The sequence below is a fragment of the Macaca nemestrina genome, chromosome 1, assembly GCF_043159975.1.
Source record: "Macaca nemestrina isolate mMacNem1 chromosome 1, mMacNem.hap1, whole genome shotgun sequence".
Lineage (NCBI taxonomy): Eukaryota > Metazoa > Chordata > Mammalia > Primates > Cercopithecidae > Macaca > Macaca nemestrina.
The window spans coordinates 182,218,114-182,238,980 of NC_092125.1; the positions used below are offsets into that span (position 1 = coordinate 182,218,114).

The 20,867-nt window shown below is 36.7% G+C and overlaps 1 protein-coding gene across 4 annotated transcripts in view; it reads left to right on the forward strand.

The window, feature by feature from the left end:
- LOC105495236 (epidermal growth factor receptor pathway substrate 15) overlaps nt 1-20,867 on the forward strand; it is a 162,514-nt gene that overhangs the window by 69,793 nt on the left and 71,854 nt on the right. For 2 of the 4 annotated variants that reach the window (XM_071093088.1, XM_071093086.1), the window contains exons 9-12: nt 9,222-9,311; nt 10,259-10,404; nt 12,295-12,451; nt 16,499-16,584. In XM_071093088.1, coding sequence (XP_070949189.1) covers nt 9,222-9,311; nt 10,259-10,404; nt 12,295-12,451; nt 16,499-16,584 — 479 coding nt within the window. Of the gene's footprint in view, nt 1-9,221; nt 9,423-10,258; nt 10,405-12,294; nt 12,452-16,498; nt 16,585-20,867 lie in introns of all 4 variants that reach the window. The other 2 variants (XM_071093090.1, XM_071093083.1) reach the window with 1 other exon arrangement.

Consider the following 20,867-nt stretch of genomic DNA (forward strand, 5'->3'; position numbering starts at 1 on the left):
ACTGACCCCATAGTTGGAGGTAAAGCACCCTTCAGGAAATGTAAAAGAACAGAAATTATAACAAACTGTCTCTCAGACCACAGTGCAATCAAATTAGAACTCAGGATTGAGAAACTCACTCAGAACCACTCAACTACATGGAAACTGAACAACCTGCTCCTGAATGACTACTGGATACATAACGAAATGAAAGCAGAAATAAAGATGTTCTTTGAAACCAATGAAAAATAGATACAACATACCAGAATCTGTGGGACACATTTAAAGCAGTGTGTGAAGGGAAATGTATAGCTCTAAATGCCCACAAGAGAAAGCAGGAAAGATCTAAAATTGACAACCTAATATCACAATTAAAAGAACTAGAGAAGCAAGAGCAAACACATTCAAAAGCTAGCAGAAGGCAAGAAATAACTAAGATTAGAGCATAACTGAAGGAGTTACAGACACAATAAACCCTTCAAAAAAAAATCAATGAATCCAGGAGCTGGTTTTTTGAAAAGATCAACAAAATTGATAGACCGCTAGCAAGACTAATAAAGAAGAAAAGAGAGAAGAATCAAATAGATGCAGTAAAAAATGATAAAGGGGATATCACCACTGACCCCACAGAAATACAAACTACCATCAGAGAATACTATAAACACCTCTACGCAAATAAACTAGAAAACCTGGAAGAAATGGATAAATTCCTGGACACACACATTCTCCCAAAGTTTATCTTTTTAATAAATGAAGTTAAAGATTCTAAACTGTATACAAACTGCTGTTGCCATGTGAACCTTTGATGAATGGCCGTTGTTTTTTTTCAAATGTAAATGCTTGTTCATATTCTCAGAAACCCAGTAGTTTAATTAAAAATCCAGAATCTAGAATATCTTTTAGTTTTTTTGTTTTGTTTTGTTTTGTTTTAAAAAAGTAAATTTGTAAAAGTTAGGCCTTGGCATGGCCATAGGTATTCTGGCCACAAGTGAAATGACTTCAGAGAGTTTTGTGTATGTGGAATGTATAATGTATATGTGTATGTACATACACAAAAAGATTTAAAAAATCATATCTACCCACTTGAATCTGGATTTTTAAAATATCTGTGATTATGTATCAGTATTCTGTTTACTCATTGATGAATTACCTGACTAGATTGTAAGGATATTGGAAATGTATTTCCCTGAGTTTAACTTCTGGCCCATTTGGCTTTGTAGAAAGTCTCTGATGGAGCACTAAGGTGACATTTTGTAAAAGGAGCAAATTTTTCTTTTTCTTTTCTTTCTTTCTTTCTTTCTTTCTTTCTTTCTTTCTTTCTTTCTTTCTTTCTTTCTTTCTTTCTTTCTTTCTTTCTTTCTTTCTTTTTCTTTCTTTCTTTTTCTTTCTTTCTTTCTTTCTCTCTTCCTCTCTCTCCCTTCCTCCCTTCCTCCCTCCCTCCCTCCCTCCCTCCTTCCTTCCTCCCTCCCTCCCTCCCTTCCCTCCCTCCCTCCCTCCTTCCTCCCTCCCTTCCCTCCCTCCCTCCCTCCTTCCTCCCTCCCTCCCTCCCTTCCCTCCCTCCTTCCCTCCCCTTCCTCCTTCCCTCCTTCCCCCTCCTTCCCTCCTTCCTTCCTTCCTCCCTCCCTCCCTTCCCTCCCTCCTTCCTTCCTTCCTCCCTCCCTCCCTCCCCTCCCTCCTTCCCTCCTTCCTTCCTTCCTTCCTCCCTCCCTCCTTCCCTTCCTTCCTCCCTCCCTCTCTCCCTCCCTCCCTCTCCCTCCCTCCCCTCCCCCCAGGCTGCAGTATGGTGGTATGATTTCAGCTCACTGCAACTTCCACCTCCCAGGTTCAATCTGTTCTTGTGCCTCAGCCTCCTGAGTAGCTGGGATTACAGGTGCCCACCACCATGCCTGGCTAATTTTTGTATTTTTTGTAGAGATGGGGTTTCACCATGTTGGCCAGGCTAGTCTCAAACTCCTGACCTCAGGTAATCCACCCGCCTTGGCCTCCCAAAATGCTGGGATTACAGGCCTGAGCCACGAGCCACCATGTCCAGCCAAAGGGCCAAATTTTTCTGTTATGGTTTGAAAACTAGAAATGTATCTAAAATTATGCTACTTCCCGTGAACCAAGGGAAGTGACTGATAATTACGTTAAAGTTTATTCTCTTTGTGGGGTTAGTTCTACAAGTGTCTAGTCCTATTCTGTAAAATAGTTCTTTGTTTTATTAGGGCTGAAACTACTGCTTTTAATTTTAAAGAGAAGGCCCGTAAATCTAGGAATTTAGTATTTGGTGAATGAGCCTATGCTCATGCTTTTTTGTAGATATTTAGAGTTTGACAAGATCCTATAATTTAGCTTCTCTAAGCACAGCAGTTACTGGCTTACAACCCAGGCTAACCTGAGCCTTCTAGAGTCATGTTCTTTTTTTTTTTTTTTTTCCTAATGAACTTTAAATTTTGGAGTGATTTTAGATTTATAGAAAAGTTGCAGAGAACAGTTTTCCATTCCCCTTCACTGTTTCCCTTATTAACATATTACATTACCATGGTACATCTGTCAAAACTGAAAAACAACATTGGTGCATTATTAATTCCAGACTTTATTTGGGTTTCACCAGTTTTTCCTTTCTGTCACAGGATCCAGTCTAGGGTATCACGTTGCCTTTAGTTGTCATGTTTTCAGTCTCTCTGGTATATGAGTTTGTCAGTCTTGCCTTGCTTTTTATGACCTTGACATTTTTGAGGAATACTGGCTAGATATCCCGCAGAATGTCTCCCAACTTAGGTTTGTCTGATGCTATTCTCATGACTAGACTGGGCAAATGAGTTTTTGCAAAGAATAACGTGGAGGCGTAATGCTTTCATCATCACATTATATTAGGGGTATATGATATCCATGTGACATCACTGTTGATGTTAACCTTCACTTATTTAAGATAGTGTTTGCCAGATTTCACCACCATGAAGTTACTTTTTCCCTTTTCCTGCTCTATTCTCTGGAAGCGTGTATTCATGCCCTTTTTATTTTGCCATTTGTCTGCATATCTATCTATTGGTTTTTACATTCTTACTAAGCCTTAAATTTTTCTGTGAGGTAAGTTCTTAGACTGAAAGTGGCTTAAGCTTTTGTCAGTACCATTTGTTTGGGTCTTCATTATGTGAGGAGTTTTTGGCACTTAGAGATGTATAGAGGAGCTGTTTCTGTGTGTATTAGCATGTATCACATTGTATTAAAATTAACTTTTGCATATCTCTTCCTCCTGTTGGGTTGTAAAAGTGAGAGATCTTTTCACTTTTTTTTTTTTTTTTTGAAACAAAGTATCACTCTGTCGCCCTGACTGGAGTGCGGTGGCAAGACCTTGACTCACTGCAGCCTCCACCTACTAGGTTCAAGCAATTCTCCTGCCTCAGCCTCCAGAGTAGCTGGGATTATAGGCGCCTGCCACCATGCCCAGCTAATTTGTGTATTTTTAGTAGAGATGGGGTTTCACCAAAGCCTTGGGCTTTGCCCAAGAATTAAAAGCCCTCCAGGTGATTCTGATGGTGACTAAAATTTCAGAAATACTGCCTAAAAGCATGGAAAATGAAAAAATACCAGAGTAAGTGGGCAGCTGTTAGTAACTGATTACGACAGTAAAATTAAATCTCCTCTTTCCCTGCTGTCTCAGGAATTTGATACTTTTATTATTATTATTAATAAAATTTTTTATACTTTTACTCTGAAATGAAAAGACATTCTAAATGCTTCTTCCTTAAGTGTCTCTTTCTGTATAAATGCACCTGCTAGTATGTTTCAGTTTGACAACTAGTTACTAGCCAGATTTTTTTGGTGTGTGTGTGAATATGGTGCATTTGATTTAGTTGCTTTTGTTTCAGTGGCATACTTTTGATAGGAATAAGTACAATATAATAAGAAAAACAAGTAACCCAGCAGTATTAAAAGCATTCTGTTCACTTTTGCTCTTTTATTTGGCGGTATAATTTTTGGCTTTAGTTTTGCCAGGGAATCTATTTTCAAGTCAACGTGAAATTAATAATATATATTTTTAACTTTCATAAAAATGTGTTGTCTGTTGGCAACAGATGGCTAACGTTGCTTTTTTGCTTCTAGTGTCCACTTTTCCAGGAAATGACTCCATCTGCAGCAAGAGAAGTGCTGACTGTTAGAGTGTACACTAGGCACTTCTCTTAGTGCCATTCTGACAATTTCACAGTACATATATTGTGAATTTGGTTGGAAGTGTGTGTTAGCCAGATTGTTTTCTTTCTGGAGTTTCAGTCTTTTGGAAATAGAAAGTTTGTGTGTTTCTAAAACTGAAATTGAATTCTTCCAGGCTGGTTAGTGAAAAGGGAGAGGAGAAGTCATGGTTAAGTGTGGTTCCTGGACAAACAGCATCAGCTTCACTTGAGAACTTGTTTAAAATGCAAATTCTCAGGCCCAACCTTACTGGTTAGAAAATTCTGAGTGCGGGGGCCAGAAATCTGTGCTTTATCATGCTGTCCAAGTAATTCTGATGCCTGCTAAAATTTGGGTACCAGTGGGTTAAGGTTTAGTTTTATTAGTTGTAAAGGACAGCATGGTATTGGAATATTAACATATATGCTGCTAATAAAGCTGATCAAATTTGGAAAAAAACAAGAACTCTGTAGCCAGAAGATCTTGGTTTGAACCCCACTGTATCACTTATTAAAAATATTATATTGGGCAAGTTACTTAGCATCTTAGCTTCAGTGTCTTGATTTGTAAAATGACATTAGTAATCCTGGAAATCAGTGATCAGTGTTGTTGCATTGAGTGCTCAATAAATACTGATTTGAGAGGCTGGATGTGGTGGCTTACTTGATCCCAGAGTTGCTTGATACCAACCTGAGCAACATAGTGAGACCCTCATCTCTGCAAAACATAAAAAAATTAGCCAGGCATGGTGACATACGCATGTAGTCACAGCTACTTGGGAAACTGAGGTGAGAGACTCACTTGAGCCTGGGAGGTTGAGGCCACAGCAAGCTGTGTTCTTGCCACTGCATTCCAGCTTGGGCAACAGAGTGAGCCTTTGTCAATAAATTAATAAACAAAATAAACAAATTAAATAAATATATAAATAGATGTGAAAGCCCCACAAAACTTAATATATGATTATAAGTAAATTTTCTCTTGGGAAAAATTGTAATTTTCAGTGGAAGAAAAAAAATTAAGAGGCTAGGTGCAGTGGCTCACACCTGTAATCCCAGCATTTTGGGAGGCTGGGGTGGGTAGATCGCTTGAGCTCAGAAGTTGGAGACCAGCCTGGGCAACATGGCTAATTCTCTTCTCTTTAAAAAAAAAAAAAAAAAAAAAAAAATTAGCTGGGTTTGGTAGCATGTGCCTGTAGACCCAGCTACTTGGGAGGCTGAGGTGGGAGGAAGGCTTGAGCCCAGGAGACGGAGGTTGTAGTGAGCCAAGATCGTGTCACTGCACTGGGCGAAAAAAAAAACAACCAAAAAGAAAAGAAAAGAAAAATTTAAGAAACACGCAAGCTTTCTTCTCGTAGTTGCTGGACTCTTTCTAGAGGTTCCAGGTTAGTTTGAGTAATTTCATATGCTCAAAGATAGTTATGGAGAACTTTCATGCTCTGAAAGTCTTGAAGGTACCTTGAATGCTTTAAAATGAAGAGGATATATTCTGGGACAGTCTGTATGCAAATTTTTCCCATTTTGTGCAAGTGCTTTATGTATTAAAAATATTTGTCATGGTTCAAGAATCAATATAAGAAGAGATGCAGTGAAAAAAATGTCAGTTCTACCTCGCTCTCAATTGCTCCATTTATCCCTGCTCTCTGACCAATTTTCTTAATTTCTTATTTATCTTAGAATTTCTTTCTTTTTATCTTTTTTTTTTTTTTTTTTGAGATGGAGTCTCTCTCTATTGCCCAGGCTGGAGTGCAGTGGCACCATCTCAGGTCACTGCAGTCTCCACCTCCCAAGTTCAAGCAGTTCTCCTGCCGCAGCCTCCCAAGTGGCTGGGATTACAGGCATGTGCGCCACGCCTGGCTAATTTTTTTGCATTTTTAGTAGAGATGGAGTTTTACTATGTTGGCCAGGCTGGTTTCAAACTCCTGACCTCAAGTGATCCACCCACCTCAGCCTCCTAAAGTGCCAGGATTACAGGCATGAGCCACTGCGCCCAGCCTATCTTAGAATTTCTTAATGCGAATATAAACAAATATAACTAATTATTTCCTCCTTACCACAAAAGATAACCTACTAAACACACTGTTCAACACTATACTTTTTCATAGTTAACAGTTTATCTTGGATACCTTTTCACTACGAGAGCCCCATGATTCTTTTTTTCCTGGTTAACATTATTCAAGGCTACCGACAACAAACTGCATCCAATTTAAGTATATAATTTGATGAGTTTTGGCAATTATATGCCTGAAGGCACCACCACAGTTAAGACACACAATGTTCTTTATGATTTTTTTAATGCTTTGTAGTATTTCATTATATGGATATACCATTTTTTAAAATAATTTTTTTACCTTAACTTCCCAGTGTAAAGTACACCATAATTCTTTAAACCAGGTTTTGTAGATGGGCATTTGGGTGCTAATACAAACAGTGCTGCAATTAATAATCTTTTTCATACAGCATTTCATATGGATAGATTCCCATATGTGGGATTGCAGAGCCAAAGGGGAAATACATTTGCAATATGGTAGATGTTGCCAGTTTGCCCTTCAAAGGGGTGGTACCAATTTGAGCATGTTAGGGGAAGAAAAATAATTTTTCCTATACGCTTTTAAGTTATTGACTGAGAACCCTGTAACAAAAGATAAGAGAAAAACAAGTTTATTAACATATATATTTCATATATACATGGAAGAAACTCAGGAAAAGAGTTAACTGTCTAATAGGTGTCTTACAACTCGGGCTTGCTCTTGCTCCTGCTCTTGCCATGTGACACGTCTGCACCGCCTTTGCCTTCTGCCATGATTGGATGCTCCCTGAGGCCTCACCAGAGGTAGATACTGGAGCCATGCTTAGTACACCCTGCAGAACTGTGAGCCAGTTAAGCTTGTTTTCCTTATAAATGACCCAGCCTTGGGTATTTATTTATAGCAATACGAAAACGGACTAAAGTGCAGCACCCCAACGTGGCCTTTCCATTCTAGGAGCTGCCCAGGAGTGCCCTGGCTCCTGCAGGGCAGCAGTTGGGAGCCTTATGTCCCACGTTGTGCCCAATCCTCCCACCACCACAGCTAGCTGAAGCCCAAAACGACCAGGACACATTCTCTCCAAACTCTGAGCTATTAGGAATACCTCCTTGACCATCTCTCGAGTGATCCAGTGAGAAAGAGAAAAAGAGCAGCTTCTGACATCCAGCCACAGCCAGGCACTCACAGCGAGGCCATGTAATTTTCCTACTGAATCTTCAGTGGAGCCTCCCTTACGCCTTTTCTACACCCTGGAATCAAGACAAGCTGCCCTGCACTTGGAGTTTTTTGCATGTCTAACCATGGCTCTCTCCTGGACTTGTTCCTGTGGTCCCACCCAGAAGCCATTCTATGCACAGGAGGACCATTTCCCATACCCCCATGACTGCACCCTCAACCAGTCAGCAGCAAGCACCCATTGCCTAGCCATCCCCACTCCTTCCCCAAACTGTCTGAAAAACCCTAGCTCCCAAATTCTTGGGGAGATTGATTTGAGTAATAACTCTATCTTCTGTGTGGTGTGACCAGTTTTGCATCAATTAAACTCTTTACTGCAAAAGAAAAGCACTTAGCCTAATACAGCATCTTTAACAAAGAACAATGAATTTTTTTTTAACTCTTAGGTTCAGGGGTACATGTAGAGGTTTGTTATATAGGTAAATTGCATGTCACAGGGGTTTGGTGTATAGATTATTTTGTCATTCAGTTAATAAATGATAGGTAGTTTTTTGAACCTCTTCCTCCCTCCACCCTCACATTGGCCCCAGTGTCTGTCGTTCCCTTCTTTGTGACTACATTTACTCCATGTTTAGCTCCCACTTAGAAGCAAGAACATGTATTTGTTTTTCTGTTCCTGTGTTAGTTTGCTTAGGATAATGGCCTCCAACTGTATCTGTTTTGCTACAAAGGACATGATCTTGTTGTTTTTATGGCTGTGTAGTATTCCGTGGTGTGTATGTACCACATTTTTTAAATCCAATCTACCATTGATGGGCATTTAGGTTGACTCCATGTCTTTGCTATTGTGAATAGTGCTGTGATGAACATATGTGTGCATATGGCTTTATGATAAACAATTTATATTCCTTTCGGTATATACCCAATAATAGGATTGCTGAGTCATTGGTGATTCTGCCTTGAGTTTTTTGAGAAATTGCCACACTGTTTTCTACAATGGCTGAACTACTTTACATTCCCACCAGCAGCGTAAAGTTTGTTATATAATTCTTCTGGCGACACCTCTAGGCTGATAAGGGTCTGAAGTCATTTTGGGCAGGAACTGTTATCCTTCCTTGTAGAGAGGGCAAGAGGGACACCTTTGTAAATTTATATCCTGCTTTTAGGCATAGAGAGGGAGGGCAGAGAACTTTTTTTTTTTTTTTTTTTTATACTACTACTTCTCAGTTGCTTTCAGTTCAAAATAATCCTTATGCCAAAGTGGAATGTTTTGGGGTAGCATAGTCTGCTACCCCTCAGCTCCCATCAGCAGTGTAAGAAAATTTCCCCACAGTTTAGCTAAAAAAGTATGTTATGAAACTTGGAGTTTTTGCCAATTAGGTGGAAAATGGTATTTCAATATAGTTTTAACTTACAGTTTTCATCTGAGATTGGGCATATTTTTGTATGTTAAAGAATGGACCATTTAAGGGATTTGCTTGTCTGTAAAATATCTCTTCAAACTCTTTTTCCATTTTTCTGTTGGACTTTTTTTTTCTGTTAATTTTTAGGAGCTCTTTATATATTAGGGAGAGTACTTCTTTCTTTGCAGATGTTGTCTTCTCAAATTATTGTTTGCCTTTGACATTGCAGAAACTTTAGTTGAAGGGTGCATCTCTAAATTTTTACTAAGGATATCTTCCTAAATATTTCTTACTTTTTATTTTTTTTCTTTTTCTCCCTCCTTTCTTTCATCCCTCCCTCATTTTTCTCTTCTTTCCCTCCCAGCCCAATTTCTTAAAAAAGGATTTGAGAGCCTAAAGATGATTTATCATTGAACAATAATCAATTCAGTGGGTGAATATTAAGTGCTTTTAATATATATGACCCTGGTTCATTTATTTTGAAGGCCATGTTTTTGGTATACTGTGCACTGGAGAAAGAACCTGTGCCAATGTCCTTGCCTCCAGCCTTGGTGCCACCATCTAAGAGAAAAACGGTCAGTATATCAGGCTCTGTGCGGTTGATCCCCTCTTCAGCATCAACCAAGGAATCTTACCACTCCTTACCATCTGTAGGCATTTTACCTACCAAAGCACCATTAAGACAGGTATAGATTTATCAGTGTTAAAGGATTTTTTTTAACAAAGTGCATGGCGTTTAATAGTTTACTATTTGACAAAGATAGAGCAATTAAAGGGATAAAAATTTTAGAGCACCATCTGGTTGAACCTACATAATGTGATACTCCAGAGAAGACATATTCTTTCTACATTTGGCCTTGAGTCATATGAATGTTTTATTGGCTTTATCTTGATCTCCCTGGAATTAAAGTTAGAGACGGAAGATGCTCCATGCTAACATGGCATGTTTGCCGTGGCATAATTAATAGTTGTTTTTATTTTTGTTTGATCTCAGTTAACTCTTGATTCTTTGGGATCAAATTACCGAATTCTGGGTTGTCCAAGGCTTTTTTTTTCTGCCCCCAGCCTGCCTCTTGTCAGATTGAGTAAAGGAAGATTAATGACAGGATAGGCAAATCAGCCAGTTTGGCTGTGGTTAACACTGCTGGGTCAAACTATAAAAAATAAAGATTGAGAATTATCTGAGTATTTTGTTTATACAGACTTTGAGTTACCTATATTAATGTGGGCATAAGTCAAGAGTTAACTATGTTTGAATTTACTCATTTCTTAATAAAAAGTGGAAATGTGCACCTATAGATAAGTCCTAATTGGCCTGTATTTTCTTCTGTTATTTTGTCTTCACCACAGCGTTTTGATTGAGATGTCATATGGAAGTGATACATTGTTGCTCTGAGTTAGTAGGGTAGAATTGTTCAGAATTTGTGATGGATACTGTAATGGATTGAAAGAGTGACACTTCAAAGTTTGTTTCATTTTGGCAGAAATACTGTTTTTCTCCCCCCCCTCCCCCCCCCTGTAGTGGGTTGTATCCCCTGCAGAAAAAGCTAAATATGATGAAATCTTCCTGAAAACTGATAAAGATATGGACGGATTTGTGTCTGGACTGGAGGTCCGTGAAATCTTCTTGAAAACAGGTTTACCTTCTACCTTACTAGCCCATATATGGTAAGACTTTATTTGATTTGATTTTTTTTTAAATATGGTTTTGTATCAATTCCAGTTTTAGTCATTTGTAAATAGGACAGTTTTTGTTTCAGAATTTTTATAGAGAAAATCAGAATCTGAAGAATTCTTCTGGCTAATGGACAAAAGCTTGAGAATGGGTTACCTGAAGCTTTATAAGATTGACAGCATCGGCTGGGCGCGGTGGCTAACGCCTGTAATCCCAGCACTTTGGGAGGCCAAGGCAGGTGGATCACCTGAGGTCAGGAGTTTGAGACCAGCCTGGCCAACATGGTGAAACGCTGTCTCTACTAAAAATAAAAGAAATTAGCCAGACGTGGTGGTGCGCACCTGTAGTTGCCACTAGGGACGGTGAGGCAGGAGAATTGCTTGAACCTGGGAGGTGGAGGTTGCAGTGAGCCAAGATCACGCCATTGCACTCCAGCCTGGGCAACAAGAGTGAAACTCCATCTCAAAAATAAAATAAAATGACAGTGTCAGTTAATTGTTACTAGAATGTTAAAATCCAGCTTCTGTTTATATCAATTAAACTTAAAATTTTCAGAGAATCCAGATATATGAAATTTAAACAATGTAAAAAACAGTATCTTCAAGGCATACCTGCATAATTTTATAGTGTATATGTATACTTTCATACTTTCACATAGGAATAACATACTTGGTCCTTGAAAAAGACAAACCCTAGTGTCTTTAATGAATTTCACAGAAAATGAGATAATGTATATGAAAATGCTTTATAATGTGTCTGCTGCCAATCCACCTAACGATACCAGAGGTTATCTTCAGGTTTTCAAGAGGCAGAAACCTCAAAAGTTGAACTACATAGTTGTAAAGAGAAACTTAGAAAAGAACGGAGGCAGACAATAAGTAGATCTGCCTTAAAAGAAACAAGAACCCAAGACTGGGAAAGATTAAATATGCATAATTAGTAGTAGCTGCCACTATTGAGTGCCTAGGGTAGGCACTATACTCAATAAATGGCAGCCGTCACTGGCTTGATGTTGTGCCCATACTTTTTATATATCCTGTCTTTAATTCTGATAGTAATTTTACAAGATGAGTGTTATCATCTCCACTTTATAGATGAGGAAACTAAGGTTTGGAGAGGTTAAAAAAATTTAGCCAAGGTTACAAGAAGAAATAAGTAGAAAAGCTGGAATTTAAGATCTATGTGACGCATAGTCTTTTTAAGTATGTAGTCTTTTCATCAGACCCTACTGGCCTTCAATGAGTTAAACAGATCAGGATTTCAGAAAGCCGAACTTCTTTTTTTTACTTACAGAAAAAGAAAATAGAGTAAAACGTTTGCTGTTTCTCTTCAAGTGATTGTATAAGCTTTCCAGATTGCTGCCTTTTCCTCACATGTGATTTCCATTTGCAGCTGTTCATTCTGCTTTGGCTTGGTGATCCTTGTATCCTCCTACTCCAAGAGTTGCAGGAGGCATAGCAACATGAAAATTGTGCTTGTTTTAGAATCCTTCTAATGCCACCAGTGAATCAAATTTGTTGAGACTTAGGTTTTATCTTTAATATCTTTTAATGTTAAAAATGTGTTGGGAGTAAGGAATGTTAGAATTCTTTGGCCCACCACAACTTTTACTGTATAGTGGTTCTGAAAATTGGTAAGAAAACACAAAGTGTAAACCCAGATTAGAGGCTCTTGTTCAGCACCAGGGTGAACATTCTCTTTTTACCATCTTAGCTGATCTGCCTCTTCGAACAGTTGAGTGAGTTTTTAATAACTTGCAAGTTGGTGTGACTGTCTTTTTAAATTCACCACATTATTTTTAAAAAGCAGCATAGCGGTACTTTCTCTCTGGACTTTTTGCAGTTGTGGCACTTATATACCGTTTATTTTGTTTATTTGTGCAGGTCATTATGCGACACAAAGGACTGTGGGAAGCTTTCAAAGGATCAATTTGCCTTGGCTTTTCACTTAATCAGTCAGAAGTTAATCAAGGGCATTGATCCTCCTCACGTTCTTACTCCTGAAATGATTCCACCATCAGACAGGGCCAGTTTACAAAAGGTAAGAAAGCTTAAAAGAAAACCTGAATGCATTAATTTCAAAGGAACAAATACTATGTCAAATTACAGATTCAATTTGGATGGAATAGAAGAGAAAATGTATCTGGCTAAGAGCAGAACAGTATACTGTTTGTGGTTTAGTTTGTGCCTATAAATATGTTGGAGTGCCTTGTATAACATCCTTGGCCAGTAGCTTGTTTACGCCATTCATTAAACATGACAACTATATTTCCAATCTTAAAATTGGAAAAATGTGGACTTATTTTTCCTTTGCTGGATTTGTGAATTAAGTTTTATGAATAGATTATAAAAGGAAAGCTATAAAAATTAAATTATTGTGTTTTACTTGATGATTCACTCTTACATAAAATGATACAGATTTGAAAACAGAATCTTGCATATAATGGTTGCTTGGTGTCAATTTTACATCAAAAAAGCCTCCAAGGAAAACATTATGTTGAGGATATATCTGTGTGATTTTTGCCATAGATGACCTTTTATTCCTGAGTGTACTGCTGAATTTCATATTTGAACAGCTAGAAGTGGGTTTTACCTAGTTTTGGTTTCTGGACAGCAGTGAGAATTTTCAAAACTTCATTGTTTTAGTCATGCCTTGATTTTTCTCTCATGTAGAAACCCTTCCTAGTATGATGCATTTACAATATCTTGGCCTTTAGTAGACCTTTGAAAGGACTTGCATACCACAGTGGCTATTTGCCTTTAAAAATAAATACTTTGTATTTTTAAATTTCTTATGGCCTATAAAGTAACCATGGCTATGGCGATTTTTCAGGGTTGTTACACAGTAATAAGAGTTGTCAAATGTGTGGTATGAGGAGGGCTCTTTAAAATATCATAGAATATTTTGGGTTTTGGATTAATTTTGTCACATGGTTCTTAAAAATCCCATTTTAAAAAGCTTAACAAAAATCAAATTGGGACTGAGCACAGTGGCTGACACCTGTAATTCCAATATTTTGTGAGTCCAAGGTGGGAGGATCACTTGAGGCCAGGAGTTCCAGAACAGCATGGGCAACATAGCAAGACCCTGTTTCTACAAAAACAAAAAAATTAGCCAAGTGCATTGGCACGTACCTGTAGTTCTAGCTACTTGGGAGGCTAAGGCAGGAGGATCACTTGAACCCAGGGTCTTGCAACAGAGCAAGACCCTATCTCTTAAAGAAAGAAAGAAAGAAAATTGGATTTTTTAAGTAAACTAAATGGAATTTATAACTCAGGTATGGAGAGTTACTTACAGTAGTTTTTGTCCTTATTTGTAATAAAATAATATTATCTGCTTTGTGAGTTATTGGGGGGGCATTTTGTGAATTTTTTGATTCCTTATGGACATGGGTCCCTTAAGTTGTGGAAAAGTGATGCCACCCAGAAAGATAAAGGTTACTGAATTTGCATTTTTGCTCTTTGCTGTATAACTGTACCTCAGTTATGGAATACTGTGTTGTTTCATGCTTTCTTTCACCTATGCAGACTGTTTTTTTATTTCGCCTTCTTCATTTTATAACCTATTCAGTTGCCTACCAACACAAATTACAGATACGACAGAAATTTCTGGAGCAAATTAAGTTTGTTCATTGAAGTCTCTATGTTAGTAGATGCTTGAAGTTGCATGAGGTATACAGTTGTCTGAAGTTCATTCACTAGATCATAGATACATTTGTCTATGTCAGACACCAGCATTATTCATGGAAATGGGAATTTATCACTGCTGTCTTATCTATTAACCCAAAATTTTAACTTTAAAAATGAAAACTTGCATTGTTTTGTCTTTCAAATAACCTCTTTTCTCTTTAATCTGTTTTTTTTTAGTACTGCATTTTTTGCAGCTTTGACTAATCCTTTTTTGAATGTTGCTTTCCTTTCTGTGTTTTTTCTAGTTTGGACTATTTTTTCCATTCTGCAGCACTCTGCTTTTCGCCTTTCTTGTACTGTCAGTTTCTTAACTCTACTCTCTCTCAAGGTTAGAGCTTTATTTTATGCCTTTTTTAGCTTTGTAGTTTTTGGTTTACAAGATACATTTTGAAATGAGAGGTTTTTTATTCAGCAAAAAGGAGAAAATTCCTAAACAGCATGCTTTTGTCACATGTCACTTGGTCCTTGTGTGCATTTTAGCCTACCTTCTCTAGGCTCTCTGATCCACTTAACATCACCAAAGTGGAATTTTTGTGTAATATACAAGATAGAGTGAGAGGAAACATTTTGAAAGAAGGGGACATGCTATATATTTTTCCTCATATACCCTTCAAATGCTACATAAAATATTAGTTAAACTTTTTTCAGTATCTGGGATGTCACTTTCTAGCTTGTTTGAGGTTAAACTAATTTGTCTCACTCTGTCTTCTTCTTTGATGATAATTTTACGGGGAAGACTATAAAATGTGAGTCACCTTTTTTTGAGTTAAAGTGACAGAGGAGGTGTGGTAGTCACAAGTTCTTTGGTACATTTGCACCTCTGATAGCAAATTTTTCATAGCATTTAAGTGAAGTAAGTTACTCTTGCTGATAAAAGTGAGACCAAATGCTAATGTTTCATTTTGTTTAGCTGTCTGGCCAGGCCTAGCTCATAGGTCAGGTTTAGACAGAGTTAAAATACTAGTGAATAGTTGTCGCATTCAGAAATCCACTTTAAAATACCTAATTTAATTTAACATTGATACGTTTTTGTATATCAGTGGAACACAGAAAATAAGAGATGTATTTCATACAAAGCTATAATTAATATAAAATTGAGATTAGTATTAAACCTTCTCAGATGAATTTTAGTACTGATAGTCAAAACAGCTTAGTACTAAAAGTGCAGTGTGGCATAAAGAAATATAAAAGGAATTACTTGCTAAATTTTATTGATGTACCTGTTTTATCAAATTTACTTTTAGAGTAATAATTTTATTTACCTAAATGATCTTGATATGCAAGTGCCACTGGGGGCATTGCATGAAATAGCACTTTAATCAGAAGACTCTTGATTAAACTGCGTACTGGCTGGCTGGGTTCAACTTTGAGCAAGTCATTTAATCTGTTTCCTCAGTTCTAAAATAGGGTTAATAATAATATCTGCCCTACCTACTGCCCACTTTACAGATTAGTGTTGAGAATTAACTAGTGGAATTTAAAGTGCTTAGTGAATTGTAAATGAGTATATAAATGTGAGGAGATGAGATATTGTGTGCTTTTAGGTTTCTTCTGTTGTGCAAGTTGTTGACTATACTAAGTCTTATGTTCTGTTATATTATATAAAGTCAGCAGTATATCTTAGTTTTTACATGTTCAGGCCTCAGTTTTAACATTTCCAGATGGTAATTATCCTGTTATTTGTTAATCTGGTTGTAGCATTGGGTGTAGATGAAATGTCTGAGGAAGCATTTATCTTTTTGCTCTGACTTCAGCCAGCTCTCTGGGGCATCAATGATAGTTTACAAAGGACATAGAGCCAAGGTAGAAACAACTCAATGGGAGGCCACATATTTTAAGAACATATTCTATTGAAGAGTTAATTATAACAATAGCTTACATTTATAAAAGGTCACAGTTTGTAGAATGATGATTTACTTTAAATAAAATAGACACAGTATGTAAAAAAAGTGTAAATTCCTTGAATTAAATAAAATCAACCACTACTATAGTTCTGAGATTCAACAAATACGAATACAAATAAATCACCATCAATTTTTCTAAGAATTTATACTTCTGTGGAGGAATTAGTTTATGAATCTGGCATCTCTTTTACTGCAAGGTTCTGAACAGGCTAGGATCAAGTGACAAAGACATTCAGATCGGAGGTGGGGATGGGGTACATAGTATAGAATAACAGTTTTCAGAGAATTTAAGGGAAATGTAAATGTCTTACTATATAATTAAGTATAAAATTATGTATAATTGCACTGGATATGATTTTTTTCAGTGGAAAGTGTCAGTAATAGAGTAAAATATGCAATACCTTGTATCTGGGTAGAGCTTTAATATTTTTAGTGTCTTGTTATATATTGCATAATTTTATAGTAATGTATAATTGTGAACTTTTTGTTTTTAGAACATCATAGGATCAAGTCCTGTTGCAGATTTCTCTGCTATTAAGGAACTAGATACTCTTAACAATGAAATAGTTGACCTACAGAGGTATGTAAAGCAAAATTACAGCCTACTCATACACACACACACACACACACACACACAGACACACACAGACACACACACATACACAAAGTACATACATGTATATATGTATACAACCTCCTCCCCACACACACCTTTCTGTTTCTAATGTACATTTTGATAAATGCTACCTTATTTGGTTAAGTACCACAGTTCTGTTTGAACGGAGTCAGGGTACTTCATCATATATGAGGCAGCCTTTAATTGCAGGATACACTATATACTTATGTACCACTGAAAAGTCACTGCCAAATAAACAATGACATGCCATTAACTATTAGGTACTGTTTGATTTCATTTAGAGAAAAATGTGAAAAAATGTATATCCTAGAATGACTGAAAAATAGTTTTTCTCCGACCTTAGATATTTGAATAATATATTAGAAAAACATTATCATTTAATACATTTAATAGATGGAATGTTAAATTCAGACACCATGCCAAGAGCTTTCATAATTGTTATTTGACCCTCACACAAACCTTGTAATTTGAAATAGGTGGTGGTGTTTCTATTTTACAGGTAAGAAATTTAAGATGCTTAGATTATTTTGCCCAAAATGATACAAGCTTGTCAGCTGTAGAGCTAATACCTGATCCCAGGACTACTTTATTCTAAGTTGAATCTTCTTTCTTATACATAGGTACTATGTAGGACAGACTCAAATACAATTAGATTTGAATCTGAGTATAGCAGATAGTATTGGTACTTCCTTAATTTCTGTGTTCCCTGGAAACTTTGTAGTAATACTGATTGTAAAAATGACTATAAAATTACTTTTTAAAAATAAGACAATTTTTCTGTCTACAGGGCACTGTATCTAAATATTCACACCAATCTTTTTCTTTTTTTAACCCTCACAACACTTTGAAGCAGATAATGGCTGATATACTTCATTTTACTGACAATATTGAGACATAAGGAGATTAAATGAGTTAACTGCCTTATATGGCAAGAATTTGGCAATGATCTTAACCTTACCTGTGAGACTATATTGAGATTTCTGTAGAAAAACTGGTTGTTAGAATTTTTCAGTTGTAAGAAAGAACTAAACCCAAACTAACTTAAGAGTGAAATTTATTGACATGTGAAACTGAAACCTTTCAAAGGTAGGGTTGGCTTAAAGCATTCCTTGATATTGAGGCTCAGATGATATAATCAGTTCTCTTGCTCTCCATTTCTTGTTTCCATTTCCGCTGGGTTAATTCCATTCTCAGATAGACTTTCTCCCTATTTTGGCAAGAGGGCTATAGTACATCTAGCTACATGTACTTATAATTTCAAGTTTGGTGAAGAGCGCCTCTCTTCTGGCATTTCCTGGAAAAGACCTGAAATTCAGTCTAATTGGATTGGCTTATTGGCCTTTTCCTATGACATAAAACTTCTAATATGGAAATCCGACCAGGACAAAAAACCCTTCATGGTGATTGTATAGTTTAATTTTGTCCTTACTAATGGGAAAAAAAAAAATCAAATCCAGAGTCACACATCACGTTAAGAGACAGTACTGGTATCAAAACCAGGTTGTATAAGTTCAGCATTCTTTCTGTTGTACAATTCTGCCACTCATTAGGATTTTTAAGTTTTTGACTTTGGTTCAAAATAGAAGTAGTAAACACTTAATTACTGAATCTATAATGGTGTTTAGACTTTTCATTTTCATGTGGTCCATAAACATTTTTGCTTCTCTATATATGTTATATACATGTTATAGTAGGTACATTTGAAAATACTTATCTTCTGGGCCTCTTAAGCCTATGAAAATGGATACATACACCAATGTTCTAGGACTTGCTTGATTTGACTTCGAGTGTACTTGTTTAATGTATAAAGTATTTCTATAATGAATTTTAATGGGAATTAGAGCATCATAGATAAAATGCTCTTACTGTTGAAAACATTATTTGTTACACTTTGGTCAACTAATCTTTCAATAACTTTTAGTAACTATAATGTTAAGTTGTACCAGTGGCAGTCTTATATAGTAAATGACAGCTAGCAACATGAAAATAACGTACCTAATATTTTGTGACTGTCTTATTATGAAAATCAGAGAATTTCAAAACCTTGCTAGTTTTTAGGGTATAGTCACATTTTATAAATGTGTGATGTATTTATACATGATTTGACATTTGTGAAAATATTTTTGCTAGACTTATTTTAGGTGAGCTCTACAGTGTAGGCAACTTACATAATCTGTCAACTCCATTAGTGTCATAGTCAGACTCATCCCCATGCTAAAATTATAGTTGTTAGAATATGCTTTTGTAAGTAGTTGTATTAGGTCATTATCACCAAATCTTCAAGGTATTACATTATAAAAACCTTGGTTTTTATTCTTGTGAAGGACTGTTTTTTCCGTGCCAAGTTAAAATTCTTCAGCCTTTAATTTTTTTTTTTTTTTTTTTTTTTTTTTTGAGACGGAGTCTGGCTCTGTTGCCCAGGCTGGAGTGCAGTGGCCAGATCTCAGCTCACTGCAAGCTCCGCCTCCTGGGTTTACGCCATTTTCCTGCCTCAGCCTCCCGAGTAGCTGGGACTACAGGTGCCCGCCATCATGCCCGGCTAGTTTTTTGTATTTTTTTAGTAGAGACGGGGTTTCACCGTGTTAGCCAGGATGGTCTCAATCTCCTGACCTCGTGATCCGCCCGTCTCGGCCTCCCAAAGTGCTGGGATTATAGGCTTGAGCCACGGCGCCCGGCCTAATTTTTTTATTAATATATAATAAGGATGTGATGAGTATGACTACAAAACAAGAAAAAATAATTTAAACAGATTTTGTTTGTGTCTTTTACTAAATTGTTACCTGATAAAATGTTAGCCAGTTCTTTGGTTTTGAGATGAAGATACTTAGTTTTAGTCCAGGGGCTGGGCACGGTAGCTCATGTCTGTAATCCCAGCAGTTTGCGGGGCTGAGGCAGGTGTATCACTTGAGAGTTCGAGACCAGCCTGCCCAAGATGGTCAAACCCCATTCTCTACTAAAAATACAAAAATTAGACAGGCGTGATGGCGCACATCTGTAATTCCAGCTACTCAGGAGGCTGAGACAGGAGAATCACTTGAGCCTGGGAGGCAGAGGTTGCAGCGAGCCGTTGCACTCCAGCCTGGGCAACAGAGTAAGACTTGTCTCAAAAAAAAAAAAAAAAAAAAAAAAAAAAAATATATATATATATATATATATATATATATATATATTTAGTCCAGGGATCAAACCTCTAAGTAAACAGCATGTATGATGTGAAATTGTAATTACTGTATAATGAATATAGTGCTTTACAATACTTTTGTCTTAATGATGGTTATAATACATATTCATTGTAAAATTCGGGAAATGCATAATGAAAAAAGGAATATGTTTCTTAGAATCATATTTTGTTTTAAGCATTGCAAACCAGTGGAAATATTGAAAGCAGTATATAAACTTGAGTTAGCTGGGTAAAGAATGTTCTTTGTTATTGGTCAGAAAATGAGATTTCATTGTCTTTGTTTTCATCTTTAATTCACCAAATTGTTTCTAGTAGAAAATATAAGACATTGGGAGCTTGAGGCGAGATACCTTTTGGTATATTTCACAAATTTTTCTGTGATTTCTTCAACATTTGCTATTAATTAAATGATTTAATTATGCCAATTAGATTAAATTAGTATGATATTTTTAACTTAAGGAAAAGCAATAACAGGTAGTTGTCATATAACACTCATCAAATACCCGAATCTCTTACTTGAGCTCAAGACCTGTATTTTTCATTGCCTACTAGTGTTTTCATCTGAATATCTAGTAGGATATGACTTCCCTAATTGTCCCCTCACCTCTGTTTTGTATCTCCCTTGTCAGTGACATCACCATTCACCTAGTCACTCAAGCTAGAAACCTGAGATTTTTCTTCTTCTCATCTTTAGTCTTCTACCTTTGCAGTGTCTCTTGAATTCATTCCTATCTTCCCTTTTGTCTGATCAACTTCTCACTCTTCAAATCTCACCTTAGACATCATTTCCTCTGGGAGATGAAGCCTTCCTTGACTTTACCTCCCAACCTCTCTTCTCTCTTCAAGTCTTATTTAAGAGCCTATTTTATGTAGTCTTTATATTTACAACTGTTATAACATTTATCATACTTTGTTATAATTCTGTGTTTTTTTAATCTCCAACTAGATTATGTGCTTCTTAAGCACAGGGGCTGCTTGTATCCCTAGTGTTTAGCTTATAATAGATGAGAAAATAATCTTTTCAATATTGTTGAAATCTGTCTTA